At 38.5% G+C, this 15,722-nt stretch overlaps 2 protein-coding genes across 3 annotated transcripts in view; one reads left to right on the forward strand and one right to left on the reverse strand.

Annotated features, from left to right (window-relative positions):
- Window positions 1-1,563: 1,563 nt before the first annotated feature.
- LOC116177035 (CD63 antigen-like) lies at window positions 1,564-3,513 on the forward strand. Of its 2 annotated transcripts, XM_031495894.1 has the most exons (9): window positions 1,564-1,663; window positions 1,712-1,909; window positions 1,963-2,148; window positions 2,202-2,387; window positions 2,433-2,648; window positions 2,702-2,892; window positions 2,940-3,119; window positions 3,166-3,351; window positions 3,398-3,513. In XM_031495894.1, exons 5-9 carry the CDS (start codon window positions 2,615-2,617, stop codon window positions 3,440-3,442), a joined length of 636 nt encoding a protein of 211 aa, XP_031351754.1. In that variant the 5' UTR covers window positions 1,564-1,663; window positions 1,712-1,909; window positions 1,963-2,148; window positions 2,202-2,387; window positions 2,433-2,614; the 3' UTR covers window positions 3,443-3,513. The 2 variants fall into 2 exon arrangements, with proteins under 2 accessions (XP_031351754.1, XP_031351752.1); XM_031495892.1 differs by lacking the exon at window positions 1,564-1,663 and having other exon boundaries at window positions 1,690-1,909; window positions 2,695-2,892.
- A 63-nt stretch (window positions 3,514-3,576) lies between these two features.
- The window catches only part of LOC116177033 (nitric oxide synthase), a 99,293-nt gene continuing 87,147 nt past the window's right edge, over window positions 3,577-15,722 (reverse strand). Inside the window, exons 5-20 of the mRNA XM_031495890.1 lie at window positions 14,743-15,024; window positions 14,496-14,670; window positions 14,145-14,441; window positions 7,416-7,510; window positions 7,113-7,362; window positions 6,883-6,956; window positions 6,692-6,832; window positions 6,462-6,636; window positions 6,256-6,411; window positions 5,973-6,207; window positions 5,755-5,924; window positions 5,499-5,709; window positions 4,543-4,630; window positions 4,227-4,494; window positions 3,987-4,178; window positions 3,577-3,940 (exon numbers count right to left, since the gene is read on the reverse strand). Of these exons, the coding sequence (XP_031351750.1) occupies window positions 3,833-3,940; window positions 3,987-4,178; window positions 4,227-4,494; window positions 4,543-4,630; window positions 5,499-5,709; window positions 5,755-5,924; window positions 5,973-6,207; window positions 6,256-6,411; window positions 6,462-6,636; window positions 6,692-6,832; window positions 6,883-6,956; window positions 7,113-7,362; window positions 7,416-7,510; window positions 14,145-14,441; window positions 14,496-14,670; window positions 14,743-15,024 (2,917 nt within the window). The 3' untranslated portion in view covers window positions 3,577-3,832. The remainder of the gene's footprint in view (window positions 3,941-3,986; window positions 4,179-4,226; window positions 4,495-4,542; window positions 4,631-5,498; window positions 5,710-5,754; window positions 5,925-5,972; window positions 6,208-6,255; window positions 6,412-6,461; window positions 6,637-6,691; window positions 6,833-6,882; window positions 6,957-7,112; window positions 7,363-7,415; window positions 7,511-14,144; window positions 14,442-14,495; window positions 14,671-14,742; window positions 15,025-15,722) is intronic.

The raw sequence follows: 15,722 nt of genomic DNA on the forward strand, positions 1-15,722 counted from the left end.
ACAGAAACAGAAATAGCTTTTGTTTCGACATTACCAATGGATATATTTCTTGCAGACGTCTCAATCGCTCTTCGTTAGTACCCTCTTCCGACAATCCGTTCTTGAGGTATAAGGGAATATACCCGATCACGATAAGAGGTCGAGGAGAAGGGCTTAATTTTTTTTATCAATCTGCTACAAGAAGTGACTAAAACATAGAATATCTCGGAAACCGTTTGAAGCAACTTTTGACATTTTGTATTAAATTAAAGGTCTCGGAAAAAGGAAAACAACAGCGAAGAAAAAAAATGGGGGGTGCCATTTGAAAAAATGGTGCTACGGATATTTAAAAATTTAAAAGTTGAGAGTTTTGAAAAAGTGACGTAGTCTCATTTTTTTAGACGGTTACGCATACCATAAGAAAATTCGATCTTTCCTCAATAAAGCAGTGAAAACTGTTTTGCAATATCTCTCACCGTTTTCGAATAATAAATGTTTAAAATTACCCCTGCAAATTCAATTTTTGACATAAAACTTGAATATCAACGAAGCCCTTGGGGCAAAGAGTATCGTTGTACTCCAAATTCGACGTAGAATCGGTAAATGTAGAAAAAATAGAGAGTCCCTATTTAAAATAACAAAGTTGATGGCTACTTCCGTTATTTGCGGAAGTTGCACCATCTTGAAAATATTTTAGTTCAATTCATCATTTGCCATATCTTTCTAACTGACGCTCGTCAAGAATGACCCTGTATATTAGAGGAGGAAATAAAAATGGAAAGATAACGATAGAGTCGGGATGCAGGGTAGTAAAATTCGAGAAAAGAAGAGAAATGGAAAGCGAATTGGTTAAAAAACGGTTAGCGATGAGGATGAACACAAAAGGAAAAACTATTACGAAAGAAACGGAAAGGAGGAGAGAAATAGGGGAAACAATGAAAGGAGAACTTGCAAAAAGGGACAAAGATGTACCAGTTCAGCTGAGGTGAGTGGGGATCGAGAGGAAACGAAAGGTCCGGGGAGCTGAAAACGAAGCAATTGCAAGGCTCGAGTTTTTCGGTAATTGGTATCTAGCCCACAACTTATCTTGTACATTTTAATTCTTAATTGATTTATAATTTACGTACGAATATGAAAAACTTATGAAATCGTTCACTCCCCTTTCATTCAAGGTAAGTTCTGCATGACTCATTATAAAATGCATCTTTATTATGAATTTCATTCTGATCAAAAATGTTTTTAGTTTTGAAATTGTTAACTGTATGAAGTATTTAGACGCGCCTTTTTCGATAATTAGTATCTAGGCCACAACTTATCTTGAATTAAACTATAAGATATACAGTGATGATAAAAAAGACCCCAAATGAATTAAATTTCGTTACTATTTGAGGCACTACTTATTTTGTAATTTGGTGAAGAAACTGATACATTTGCTGCAGCTGAGATAAAATGCAGTCAAGGAATACAATTAATTATTGTAGCAACGAGTCTGATTTTATTTAGCATTCTGTAACCTGAAAAAATTGCTCCACTGATGATTGCACCGTAAAAATTGCATTAATCGAAAACAAATTTGTCAATTTCGTTGACATTTCAGTCTGTGGGGCTTGACATGTGTATGCTGGTTGATGTTGCCATCTTTCCAATAAGGGTACTTTTTTGTATAAGTAATCTAGTTAATTTCGTAAGAGTGTCAAATTGACACGCGACCAACGACGTTATTCTTCTTTAGATTGCAGGTATCGCATGTCTTACGCTTGGACTTTTTATGGAATTTGGCGTTGGCACTTATATAGACCAGATTAAAAATTCTTACTACATAGTTGTGTATATTCCCAAAATACTGATCGGATTAGGAGCAGTTCTAATTCTAATGACTTTAATCGGTCCTTGTGGTGTAGTAACAGGAAACTCAATGTGCTTGTCAGCTGTAACAGCCCCTGGTTTAATATCGTCACCAGAACCTAACGAGATATATTTTAGTACTTATTTTTAAGTAGCGCCATGCTAATAGGACAGGTTGTGATAGGAGCATACGGCCTGAAGGAATTTTCCGGGTCGACCTACGCGGGGCTTGGACACTTGGAGGAACTGCTGCTGTCTAATATTAAAGCGTATTACAATTCGCCATTTCCTGTCCAAAGTGCGATTGATTATTTACAGAAGAGCGTCAGTCATTTTACTAGTTTGCCATTATTTTCATCTGGGTATTTTAATTTCAGTTTGACTGTTGCGGGGTGAAGGGTATAAGTGACTGGACCTCTCCCCCTCCTAGCTGCTGCGAAAAATTTGAATCAAATACCTGTGAGAGCAATAGGAGTAAGGGATGTGGCAAAGAAATATACGACTACATTCAAAGCAACATGAGTTTGATTTGGAAAGTTGTCTATGGGATAGCTGGGTTCCAGGTGTGTAATGAAGTAAAGTTATTAGTATTCCTGCTGGTCTTTTAGGCATTTGGAATTGTTACGACGTACGCTTTGCTCCTTAGACTAGGTTCAGATTGATCTATTTCGTCGACAGAACTTCGGCCAACTATCTCATTTTAATAATTGCAAATGTCATATTTTTGTCACTAAAAGTATACCACAATTATAATGTGCTTGCTCCTCAAAGCGGCCCTAGTGCCTGTAAGATGCCTGTTTTGTGTAGCCACAAAGATTTATATCGTGAGTATAAAAGTACAAAATTACAATGGGTCACGCAGTTAAACAGTTGATAGGTGTTTTATTTTTAATAATGGGACCATACACTTTGCATTCGTCGAGTACCTACGCGTCGACAATTGCAGCAAGTGCCGATGTAGCTGCACTGGTTCCAAAGGTACTAGCCGGTTTAGGAGCTGTTTTGATTGTACTTGGAATATTAGGGCACTGCGGTATCACTACCGGTTCGACAATACTTTTAAACGCCGTTAGTATTGCTTAACATTCATCTAAGAATTACCAATCAGTTTGTAGTTCGTCCTAATAAGCATAACTGTTCTATGTCTTCAAATTGCAATCGGTATTCTGGCCATGAGACAGTTTAGATCGATGGATGATGGGCTAGACGCAGTGAATAAGGGCTTCCGTTCCTCTATTAAACTGTATGGCAAATCGAATACAGTAACGCGGTCAATTGACCACACTCAGGAGAACGTACGGTTTTGAGTTTGGTAAACAATTTTTGATACATAAAGCGTAGTTACACTGTTGTGGAGCGGAGGGTAAAGGTGATTGGGACCAACTCCCTAAAAGTTGCTGTCAAAAATACGTGTCAGGTGAGTGTAAGGTCTATTATGAAAATGGATGTGGTAAAGCGTTGTTCACATTCTTACAATCCAAAATGAGAACTTCGAGCGGATTTGCGTACGGAGCAACATTTTTTCAGGTTTGTCTGGCTTATGTGCATATTTGATTTGAGTAAAGTTTTTCAGCTCTTTGGTATTGTCGCCGCGTACCTGTTTATTATTTCCGGTTAGCTTCATTTGCGAACTGCTATAGTGTTCCGTAATAAGAGAAATAAACTTACAACACAGAGATATTTATTTCATATTGATCGTTTAATATAAAATCCATTAAATGGCAACATTTGATATAATTATTATTGTACCTATCTAATTGGATCAAATTTATAGACTATGAATAGAATTAAAATGTAACTTCCATTATGCTGGAGTGCTTAAATGTTCACATATGTTTGTGCATAATGACTTATTATTAAGAAAACATTAAATTTGCAAAATTTTTGCTTAAGGCGAGTAAAGTATTTCTCACAGATTTCGCACAATTTTGGTAATACTCCTAAACAATTTAATATATTATCACTTATGATTATCGAATGATTTACATCTTCTGACAAATGGTAAACGCTAAGGTTCCGATGCCATACGAATTCGTGCGGATTCTCTGGATTTGTTTTGGACCTCAGCTGTTCGCAGAGTAATTCCAAAGATATCTTCGTGATACCGATTTTCGTCCTGCCAATTTATTTTGTAAGTATTGAAACGTTACGAAGAAATTTACCCTAAGAGTAAGCATATAAGCTTCAGCCTGGCTGTCGGTTTTTCCTCCATACTGCTGTATAATCGTCTTTAAAGTTTGATAGACGTGTTCGGCCATTGTACAATCCCCACAGACATAGAAGTGACCTTTTTCAATTACCATTATTTGATATATCTCATCGGCCACCTCCAAGGCTAAATCTTGAACATAAGTCTACGAAAACTCATTATTTATTAGGCATTTATTAGTTCTTTTAACTACCTTCTTAACGTTGGGCTCGCGAGATAACGCCAAAAATACTCTGTCAAGTACACCGCACTTTACCATATCCGCCTTTTCTTCGCGGTATAAATCTAACCCCCTCTGACGACATCCAAAGAATAACCACATTTTGCCAGCATGCTTTTTTGTTTTTTCTATATCAGACAGCCTTTGCTGCCAAAATCCTTTGAAGGGCGCTATGCCCGTTCCAGGTCCAACTAGTATTACCGGTATTGATATGTCTTTTGGAAGATAGAAATTCGGAGCACTAAATTAAACTCGAGTGAGGAATAATTGTGGGCACGGCATTTATTACCTTCTCACAAAGATGTACACCTTACCGGAGATCGATGTATCTTGAAGATAATTAGAACACACGCCGTAGTGAACAGGACCCTTGCCATCTGAGAAATAATGACATAAGCTACTGAGTACGTAAAAGAAACGGGTCCGTTAACTTGGCCCCCCCACTGAGAGATTTGATAGTCATATTATGTTAAAATGAATGCGCTCGTTATGCGCTCATATGCGCCACCGATAATAACTCTTGCGCCATTATCGTTTTTTAGAAATCCGAAAAAACATTGGGGGGGGGGGCAAGTGAACGTAGCCCCCCCAGTACGTATTTTGTCGCTTGTAACTAGGTCACCTGATACATTTGGTTATGCGCTCAATTGCGCCACTTGAATTAAAGCTAGCGCCATTACGGTTAAGCCGTGACAAATTTTCAAAAGGTGGGGGGGCCAACTTAACGTTTTTAAAAGTTACTTTTTTTTAACATCTTTTCATACGAAATTGTACTCTCAGGTATGCGCTGAAATGCGCCGTAAAAAGATATCTTTGCGCCATTCTTGTTTTTTGGTTATCCTTAAATATTAGTGCATTTAGTGCATGATGAAAGGTTGATATAGTAGAAAAAACATGTTAAAAAACGTAACTTTTGAAAACGTTAAGTTAGCCCCCCCCCCACTTTTAAAAAACTTTTTATGCCTTAACCGTAATGGCGCTAGCTTTAATTCAAGTGGCGCAATTGAGCGCATAACCAAATGTATCAGGTGACCTAGTTACAAGCGACAAAATACGTACTGGGGGGAGCTACGTTCACTTGGCCCCCCCCCAAATGTTTTTTCGGATTTCTAAAAAACGATAATGGCGCAAGAGTTATTATCGGTGGCGCATATGAGCGCATAACGAGCGCATTCATTTTAAAATAATACGACTATCAAATCTCTCAGTGGGGGGACCAAGTTAACGGCCCCAAAAGAAACTCACCTTCAGTTCGGTAAGTTACAACAGCAACCGTCACGTGAATTTGATTATTATAGACGGCTGGACTGGAGGATATCGAGTAAAAGCGAGGTTGTAAAATAGGAAGCTGGGTAACCAATAAGGGCGCGTAAGGTCTCACCGACGGAAACTCCTCTAAAACTTCTAATAAATGCGGAAAACGCCAATGCCGCCAGTCTTCGTAAGCAGCAGGATTCTAAAACAAGACTTACAGACCGAAATATGATTATATCAAACTCACCGTTGCCAATACGGTCAGTTTCGCTTGGTCGTCCTCCGATGTGGCAATTGAAGCAAAATGTTGTAATAAATTAGGGGAAGGCGGCGTAGTTATATCTAAGAATCTTGAGAATAATTGCCGCACAGAACAATTTGGTAGCCGTTCGTGTGGCACCCACGTTTTTACAACCCCTAATACAACCATAGTTTCAAGTTTTGCGATTAATTATGTAATCGTACCGTTTGAAGTGTGAGATTCCTTCAAAGTCTGCAGCTGGATCACTTTATCGGGATCGTCAACTCCAATGAGCCTTTCAATAATTTTGTCTACTAAATCTCCTCGATTAGTTGGATAGATTCCCACGTGATCACCCGGGTGGTAAGTTAGAGAGGATTCTATTTCTAACAGAAGTGTGGCTCGTGTCGATATTTCTGCGTGTAGATTGGTACGGTTGACCAACACGCCTGCAGATACCTATAAAGAAGTGTAGACGGATGGGAGAAAATCAAACTGAATTGGTACCGTTTTGTTGTAACACTTTGATAGAGACACTTCGGTGGATTGTTCTTTTGCTTCCACAAATCGTACTGTGGCATTAGATAACGTTTCCGTTTCCAAAGCTAACGCAGCTTCTAGGATAGATTCGTCATCGTCCAGACAAAACGTGTCGCATGCCAGCTGTAAAGTCACTTGTTCATATTGGAAGGCACACTCACCACCGTCTTTACCTTAAATACGTGAGGCGCCCACTTTTTGAAGGCCTGATCTTGTCCGCACATTTCATCACCCGCCATCATTTTCATTAGTCTTTCTCCACCCAATTCGCCTAAAAGATTATCCACGTATTGCCCAAAAGCGGCAAACTTTGGATATGCACTAGAGCCAAGCGCGAACACGGCAAATCTAAAATACGCAACCATATACACGATACGACCAGAAACGCCACCATGGCACATACCTAACATTACTAAGCGGACCAAAGTTGTCTTCAACTAGTACATCAGTAATTGAACTTCCCCGCAATGAATCATACCTCCGTAACTTCTTTATATTGTCACTCTGACTGTTCATTTTAATGAAAGACTTTGATGACGCCAAACTAAAATAAGCTACGATTAGTGGAAATGGCAGTCAAGTTTCCACACCTACCCTAATTTATTTTCTCCGCTATGAGAGATATTATTTTCGTGCATCTTCATATCGTACAGAGTTCTTGCAAATTCCTGTTAATAAAAAATAGTGTCATTATCAGCATCATAAACTGATCTGAGCATAATTCCGTATAAAAATAATTACTTTCCCGAAGTTAAAGAAAATGAAAACAGAGGGCTAATGTAATTTTCTTTTTCATGATCTAATAATGTGCTTAGTTTACGTACCTCGCCGTTTTCTGGAGGGTCGCCATTGCCGAACGTGGAAGTAACAACCAAAAGTAATGCTTCATGTTCAATACTGGAGATATCATAATCGGCCATACAGTAAACTTGAGCATTAAAAGCGTGACCGAGGAGTTCGCATAACTTCTTCGCGTAACTCTCAGATTTCCCAGTTTCCGTTGCATACAAGACAGTCGCCTTTATACGACGGGATAGAGCTCGCCCAAACAGCTTTGAGGTGAATTTCACAGCTCTGAAATGAAACCGTAAGAAAAATGTGCGGATCTATCGAGAATGAGTAATAACCTTGCGATTTGCTTGAAGTGGAACCTTCTTCTTGTTTTCGTGGTTTTGTTTGGTTCCCTATCCTTCTTCCAAATGTGAGTTTTCCATGCGGGTTCCTAAAAATAAAGTCGTACAAATCCAATGTCGAAAAACAAATATCAAATACGAACTTTAATTAGGGATACTTGGTAATAAGGTAATTCTTTTGTATATGACACTGTGACTGTACCAAATTCAAACGCTCCAATATGTGACCATGGGGAGCTATGCTCATGTGTAGTTTCTTTTATCAAGTTCAACCGAGATATAAGCATAAAATTGATAACAGTATTGGGATTGTTAAAAGGACGCATTGCAAGCAATTTTGAAAGTAGTCAAAACTTTCACGTTTTCATCGCCCGGTACCAAAATCAACACCAGAAAAATGATGGTCCTTGACGTTGGATTTTTATTTTGCAAATAACCACTTGGCTTGCCTAAATTAACAAAAAAATCAGAATTTACTAGGTTTGTGAACACACGTGTCAATTTTTTTAAAAAATAATTACAGTAATATTATCTAAAATGAAACCATACATTTTTCAAAATGACCTGCTACTACATTAAATGTACTCTGGAACGAATTTACACATTTAATTTATGCTGTATGCGATATGTTTGTTTTTACTAGAAGCGTCTATGGTTAAAATTTCTTATAAGTAAAAAAGGTGACATTTTGCAGTTAGCGCATGCGCGTATTTGATTTTTACTATGTGTGATGTGTTTGACTTTGCTAATGTCTTTTGTAGTTTTCGATTTTTACTACATGTGATATGTTTTTCTTTACTAGAAGCATCTATGGTTAAAATTTCAAAGAAATATTTTCATAAATTAGAAGTTGGCACTGCGCAGAATGCGCATGCGCACATCTAATGTTTACAATATGAGTTAGCCTTCGTTGGAAAATGCGCTAAAAATCAAAGCTTCATCAAATCTTTGTGATAAACCACCGACCCCGCGAGAGGCCCTCGGTCCTTTGAGATGATATATTGTAATACCATACCTATAGGCATTGTAGCGTTGCAGGTTTAAAAAAACATGTTATACGCATAGATATGTTCCTTGAATTGATAACAGCAACATCCTAATAGTAATAATAATTTTCTGTGTTATTATATATTGTTAGCTGACTCGTAAATTACAATGGTAAATTCCGAAATATGGCTAGGGCAAGCTTACAATTTTTCGGGCAGGCCCTGGCGTACCCTTGACTACGGCCCTGCAGAGTCATTAAGATGCGAGCGACTTCCGCGATGGGACCGTGTCAATGTTGGGTAAAAATACCCCTCCCCCCACTTTTTTGACGGAAATACACCATTTGAAGCACCAGGAATCCGAATTAAACAAAATGTCGATGATGCCTGTCTACCTGTACTCTGATTCCTAGCTAAAGGACTGAACCGATTGGAACCAAATTTGGTACACCTATTCTTAGTGTAACGAGTGGTTTTATTTCGCGCCAAATTTCATTGAAAAATTCGAAATTTCTTGTCATGGTAGTGCAGGTCACCCTGTATATTTCATTATTTGTTCCGGTTAGAAATTTTGTGTTTGGGCATTTCGGTTCGCTCAAGACTATGGTCCGATAGATTTAATTTCGCTCAGATTTAATTTCGTCGTGGGAAGATGCAAAGCTGATTGACGTCATCATGAGTAATGCGAGTTTTTTTGTCGTTTGTTTATCAACTTTGGCGCCGTCTAGACCGAGAAAAGGAGCGGATGTAGCATCGAGCCGTCAACAGATAAGGCCTTTCCACGTCATCAGCAGAAAACCGTGAGATCAGTTGGGTCAGCAGTTCTTTGAGGTTAATGACGAAGTTAGAGTGGGTTAAGTCTTATTTATCTGAACCAATGGGAGAAGTTCTAGCGGGAGCCATTTTTGTTTTATGGTAATTTGGGTGTGGTTTTTTCATTTCAATTCTGAAGAAGGAGATCGTTTTAAAAAGACTCGCGTTTAGTACGTCGAGGGGTCAACACGTACTTTGAGTGGTTGCGTTTTAGAGGAGACTCGCGGTTAGTACGTCAAGCGGTCAACACGTACCTTGAGCGATAGTTTTGGTACACTTGGCGGTTTGAGCCACCGGCTTATTTCGGTTGCTCCCAGTTGCGTGCTTTTTGCACCCGTTCCGAAGTGTTATTTTCTTTGCGCGTTGATTTTTTTGCGAAGAAGACCAGGTTCCAATCAGGTGATATTTTGGCGAACCCTTGAGCTTCATCCCAGTTTACTTTGGATGCAGTGAATCGCGTTAGGATACGTTGTGATTTCTCGAGGATATATAATTCGAAGTGCTGCCCTAGTCCTCAAGGCGCAGAATTTCGGGATCCGCCCCAGGTGGAATTTCCTATTAGTGCCGTAAGGTCATTTGTCGAAGGAGCGCTGCGTTTCGGAGAGATATTTGCCCCAAGAAGAGCTGGTGAAATAATACTTTGAACCATCGCGGTTTACCGTCGGATAGTGATCATAAAAGTTTGTGTTCTGCCGTACCGCTAACTCAAAAATTCATCTCCCGCAGGCGGTCAAAGCTAATAAACTAATAAAATAAAAATTAAATACACTGTGCTGTGTAGAAACTTTGGCAACTAGCCGTCTCCCACTCGCCACGCGAAGGATTTCCGGGACTAAGTTTCCGTTCAAACACTAAACTTTGCTTTCGTTCCGAGGAAGGATAGGCACCGTGGATTTTTGTTTCCGTGTGTTAAATTCAAGCCACCCCCTAGGAAGTCACAGAGACCTAAGTGTCAGGTTTCATCACATCCACCCTGTACCAGAGGAAAGAGCAGTTCACAAGATCGGCTGTACAAATGTTGTAAAGGTTAGTCTAATTAAATTTGTAATATTCTGTAAAATTCCACTTTTTGGTAATTAAGCTATCGTGAAAAAAATTTTTGATTTGATTGTTTAATAAAGTCCAATGAACGATTACCAAAGAGTAGGATAAATTTTTGTGTTTATTTAAATAAGTCCCAGCCCACGCTGGATTAAAAAACGATTACCTGTTGTTGCAATTTTCAAACTGTAGAGGATGGCCACCCCTTGAGTAAATTAGTTTCACCTGTTAGGATTTTTTAGTTAGTAGTTGTCATTGTTAAGCTAGTGTTTTTACAAGTAGAAGAGAAGAACTGCTAGATCCCTGTCAATTGTTTGTATCGCTAATCTCATTTCAATATATTATCTATTTGGTTTCAATGTGCCTGTCTTTAACGAAGAACGAGGGGAAGGAAAGGGAGGAGTAGGAGTTGACGCAGGAGACTGGTAGGCGGCAGTTTAAGGTTTGTTACGCAGTTTAAAAAGAGTTAAAAGCCCACCGATTTGAGTTAGCCGGAGCATTTATTTTTATCGATTGAGCAGCCTAAGAAGAAGACGGTTTGCCTTGCCGGGCGGAACCGATGGTAATTTTCAAGTCCAGAAGGAACCCCCGTAGCATTAGACATAAAAGGGCAAAATCGCTCATGGGCAGGTGTGCGGGTGGAATCTGTCCTAGCCACAGCAATTTTTTAAAAAATATTTCTAGTGTCTGAAACGCTGCTTAATTAGGCGGCAATAAACGTATCTCAAAATAAATCTAGAAAGGACTCAGTCTTCCCTATTTTTTGTTGGATATTGTAACCAATGCTTAATTTATTTAGTCCGGGGTGTGTGTCGGTTTATTTGTCTGCTCGTTACAGATCCACCAAACATTCAATATGCATTACAATAGGGCAGGTTTTGCTTAAACTATAATAGCAATTTTCCTAAAAGGACATGCATAACTTGAAGCACAAACCGATTAAGATGTTCAATAGTCCAATGCCTAATGCGGCGAAAACCGCCAAAAGCTTTCTCCAATAAAAGTAGTTTGAACCGACAAATGTCTAAAATAGATACTTTTATCAAAGCAATGTAAGGAATGCACGCACTTTACGTGCGAACCTTTTGCAATAAGGATGTAATTTGACTTAGGATCACCCCCTGTACCTATGACACATCAAATAAAAGCTCTGGAAAATTACATCTAGGGAATGCAATACCGGGATTGCGGGATCCCGAAATACCGGGATCCCGCAGCATTTTTGCGAGATTAATCCCGCACATAAATGGAGCGGGATCTCGCGGGATTTGCGGGACTGAGGAATCTGTCGACCAAGGGGACGACTCTGTTTACTTTGTTGATGAAACTGATAACGGCGAATTATTTTTTAAATAATTGTTAAACTTTTTTCGTTAAAAATGTACTATGATTTTTGAGGCACTTTAGAAGACTTTTTGTGATTTACAGGTAAGGTTTTTTGAGTTCTAAGTTAGGCCGAAGGTACTTTTTTGTTAAATATTGTGATAATTAGCGATTTATTTTAATACAGAAGTTAACCGCACAGAATTGCTTATTTGCCAATTTATTTAAAGTTTTGCGAGATCCCGCAAATTCCGGGATCCCGCGGGATTAACATCTAACAATCCCGCAAATACCGGGATTGAGATTTTGCTGCGGGATTGCATTCCCTACTAGAAACCAATTTCGAAAGAAAATTCAAAGGGCTGTAACTTTTGAACTAGTAGCCCAATCTTGGAACTGTTTGAAATTATGGATTCTACAGGCCACATTCTATAAGAAAAAATTTTTTCCGGGTCGATCTGAGACAATTTTTTTTGAGGGCCTCAAAAAAAGGCAGTGTATAACCTTCCTTTTTTACCAAAAATCGACTGCACCAAAATTTCTCGGGAAAACACTTTTTCTTATTAATTTTGGTGCGTAGAATCCAAAACAATTCGTACTTTTTCGATCAGACTTCTCAATCAAAAGTTATAAACTAGAAACCAATTTCGAAAGAAAATTCAAAGGGCTGTAACTTTTGAACTAGTAGCCCAATCTTGGAACTGTTTGAAATTATGGATTCTACAGACCACATTCTATAAGAAAAATTTTTTTATTTATAGATTTATTATATTATATTATTAGACTTATAGATAGTTATAGAGTAGAAAGTACATCTGATCATTCCTTCTAACTAAAAAAGACTTTTTCCAACCCTCAATTAATCAAAAACATTCGTGTTTCGTTTACGTAATTCCCGAGTTAATAACTTTTAATGCAACAACGTAAATAATAATATGGCAAGTCAAAAGTGAACAACTTTCCAACACTACCAACATAATCTCATTATTATTTTCCACAAAGATGAAAAATGAACCGGAATCACCGTGCGCCGTACGGAACCCTAAAAGACTCTTGTACATAAAAAGTGAAGTAATCTGAGGTTTTGTGTTATGGCAAATTGAGGAATAACAAAGGATAATCCAATTTTATGAAGGTGGTCTTTGTAAGATCACAAAACAATATCTGTCAGGACCTTACTTGTGTCTACATTCTCTTTTCGTACGTAAGTTTCAGAAATTCTGTACATGACAGTAGACATCAGTGTTGACTAATTTTTAGACATTTGCTCGAATGCGTTTTATTGTGAAATTATACTTATCCCTTTTACTTATATACTTCCGGACCGTGGATTGGGGTTTCATATTTTATTTGTGAAAGAAAGAATTGCCGACTTCATGTCGCGATACGTTTTCTCTTCGCTGAACTCACTTACTCTTAGCTAGTTTAGTAACTGTCCAGGATTTTTTATGAAGGTATCCAAGGACTTTACCAGTTATCAATATTCTAACGAGTTGCATTTTAGTCACAGGTTGAAGTAATTTCGTTTCGGTTAATAAATTGCACCCTCGATATTAAAAATTGTTTATACTTTTATTTGATGTTTCATCATGTGTTCAGTCACTGCTGTCTTTAGTGAGTGTTAACAAAGACCATCCGCCTTTAGTTTTTGGCGTTAATTATAATTAGCGCTATATTAAACCGAAATTGTTTGTGCTACTTTAAATGCCCAAATAGCCAAAAACCTTCAATAATTTTAAATCGTAAAAAACAGTTAATGAAAATCATCCCCATGATGATGAGGATGATTGCGATTGTGGAAGTAAATATTCTAGAAATACCGATGGACATCGATGCGACCATGCGATGCTTTGGTTGTGGTAAAAACGGACACATCAGAAAGAATTGTCTCGACAGTACAGTGACCGATAAACAAGAAAGCTAGAACGGGTCGATGGGAAGGGGCACGCATCGATCTGGATAAGTTATGCCTCGGAGATTGACATCCCAAGTCGCATCACTTAAGAATCAACCAAATATGTAGTTTATACACAGATGGCACTATATTCCGGAGCTGATGTCAAAATGTCCCGTGGTATAGCTTCAGTTCCGGTTTGGGCGCTATAGAACAAGAGTTACCTGGGAATGTCTCCGCTACAACCGTCGTCTATGTTCCGAGACATTTTTTAGCGAATATTCTAGAAATCCCGATAGACATCGAGGTGCCAAGAGAGATTAGTCATCGGCGATAAAACACGAGAACATTCTAGACAGATTGCTGTTGTTGTGTGTACAGTGTAATTATAAAATCTCCTAATTTAATGTTCATATGGTAGATACATTCCATTCAACTCAGCTCAGCAGATGGAGTTACATTTCAAACCATGTACAGTGAACATACAATAAAAGTACGAGCGAGTAGGTACGGAAAAATTCACCGTCCTGGGAGATGTGCGAAACAACTCAAATAACTAAAAATATGTTACGCAATACCTACCTACATCAAAGAGCATCTACAAATTGAACCCCTTTGTACCCAATGGGATTATAGCCCCACATAAAACGTATAAAAATAAATTACCTGATATTCATAGGATGGTTTCAGATGGTACAAAGCCATCTCTTGATGAAACACCGGAGTAGCAGAACCCGACATCGGCGGTACTATCCAAACCCAATCCGAAGGACAACCGTTACGTAGTCGTGTTTCATTTTCAAGATGCTTCATGAACGACTCCGATGCCGTGTGATGGTCAACAATGGTCACTCCCTTTAATTGAAAACTGTACAAAACGGCTAGATTGCACTCGACCATCGCCTTATCTTTCCACAGTGTGACGCTAGTGTGAGTTTCTAAGCCCATCGCTAATGCTACAGTCTGCAAAATTTAAAAGTGTCAAACACGTTTTCTACCGCCACTTTCCATCGTTACCTCTAACATATTAAAACGGTATGTATCACAGAGATTTCGACACCCAATTTCGGTACTCATGTACCACCCGTTAAATCCGGCACCAGTGAATTGTAGACCACCACAGTCGAACATCATGTTCGATACCGCTGGAAGCGAGTACCATTTCAATCCCAGCTTTTCGAACCACTCAAATCTGCAAATTCCTCACATTAAATCTGCGTGTCTCCAAGTGTAATACAAACTCGCTTCAAAGCTTTATACTTACGAGGGATGCTTTAATGGTACTTCCAATATAAGCTCGCTCGGTATATCGAAATAATCGGGATCGTGACCGTTGGCAGACAACACCAGCGGGAGAATATCGAACATGGTGCCGTGTCCTCTCCATCCCAATTTTATGCAGACGTCAGTGAACTCGACGTTCTGTGGGTCACCGATGATAGTTCCGTCAGGTTTTTTGTAACCGGCGTAGCTAATTAGTTGGGGGTTCCATATTCTGTAATCGTGCTTTCCATCCGTACGTTGAGGAAAGACGGTAATAGCAGACCTGAAATAATTAACCGTAGTTACACGGAATTGGAAGTTTTGTAAGGGAAGGCTCTTATTAGAGATGTACGTTTTGTGTGTTTTGTGTTACTAGGTTATTACCTAAAAAAGGCACATATTTTTTGCGAATACTATGTAATACTTCATAATCAATTATGTCGAAAAACGGCGCGCTTTTTTGTCAGTTTACCGAAAACAGTTTACCGAAAACAGTTTACCGAAAAACAATTCACCGAAATGACAATATACCGAAAGAACAATACGTCGAATTTCAATTTACGGAAAAGCAGTTTTACCGAATCACACTTTACCGAAAAGAGAGTTTACCGAAAATTTCTCCCGTTTTGAAAAAAACAAGAACAAATCAAAAAACAAAAGAAAAAACGAAAAAGGAATTCAATTTCCGGAACAAAGACAAAAAAATTTAAAAAACAAAAAATGACAAAGGAATTCGTTTCTGACTTTCTAAATACGCCACTTTGAGCTGCAAGTCCTAAGCCTTGGTAAAGTGTGAAGGAAAAGTTGTTAGAAACATAATAGTATTAACTATTGATAGTATTAATGTCATAATTATTGTATCAGCAATGTCATCTTGGACCTTTCCTGTTTAATATAATTGTAGTACATTAACAATATTCCAAACTCCGACGTCTCGTTCAGTCGCAATTCGCGTTTGAAGTTTTGACTCAACCATGAGTA

Source organism: Photinus pyralis, unplaced genomic scaffold (assembly GCF_008802855.1).
Source record: "Photinus pyralis isolate 1611_PpyrPB1 unplaced genomic scaffold, Ppyr1.3 Ppyr1.4_LG7, whole genome shotgun sequence".
NCBI lineage: Eukaryota > Metazoa > Arthropoda > Insecta > Coleoptera > Lampyridae > Photinus > Photinus pyralis.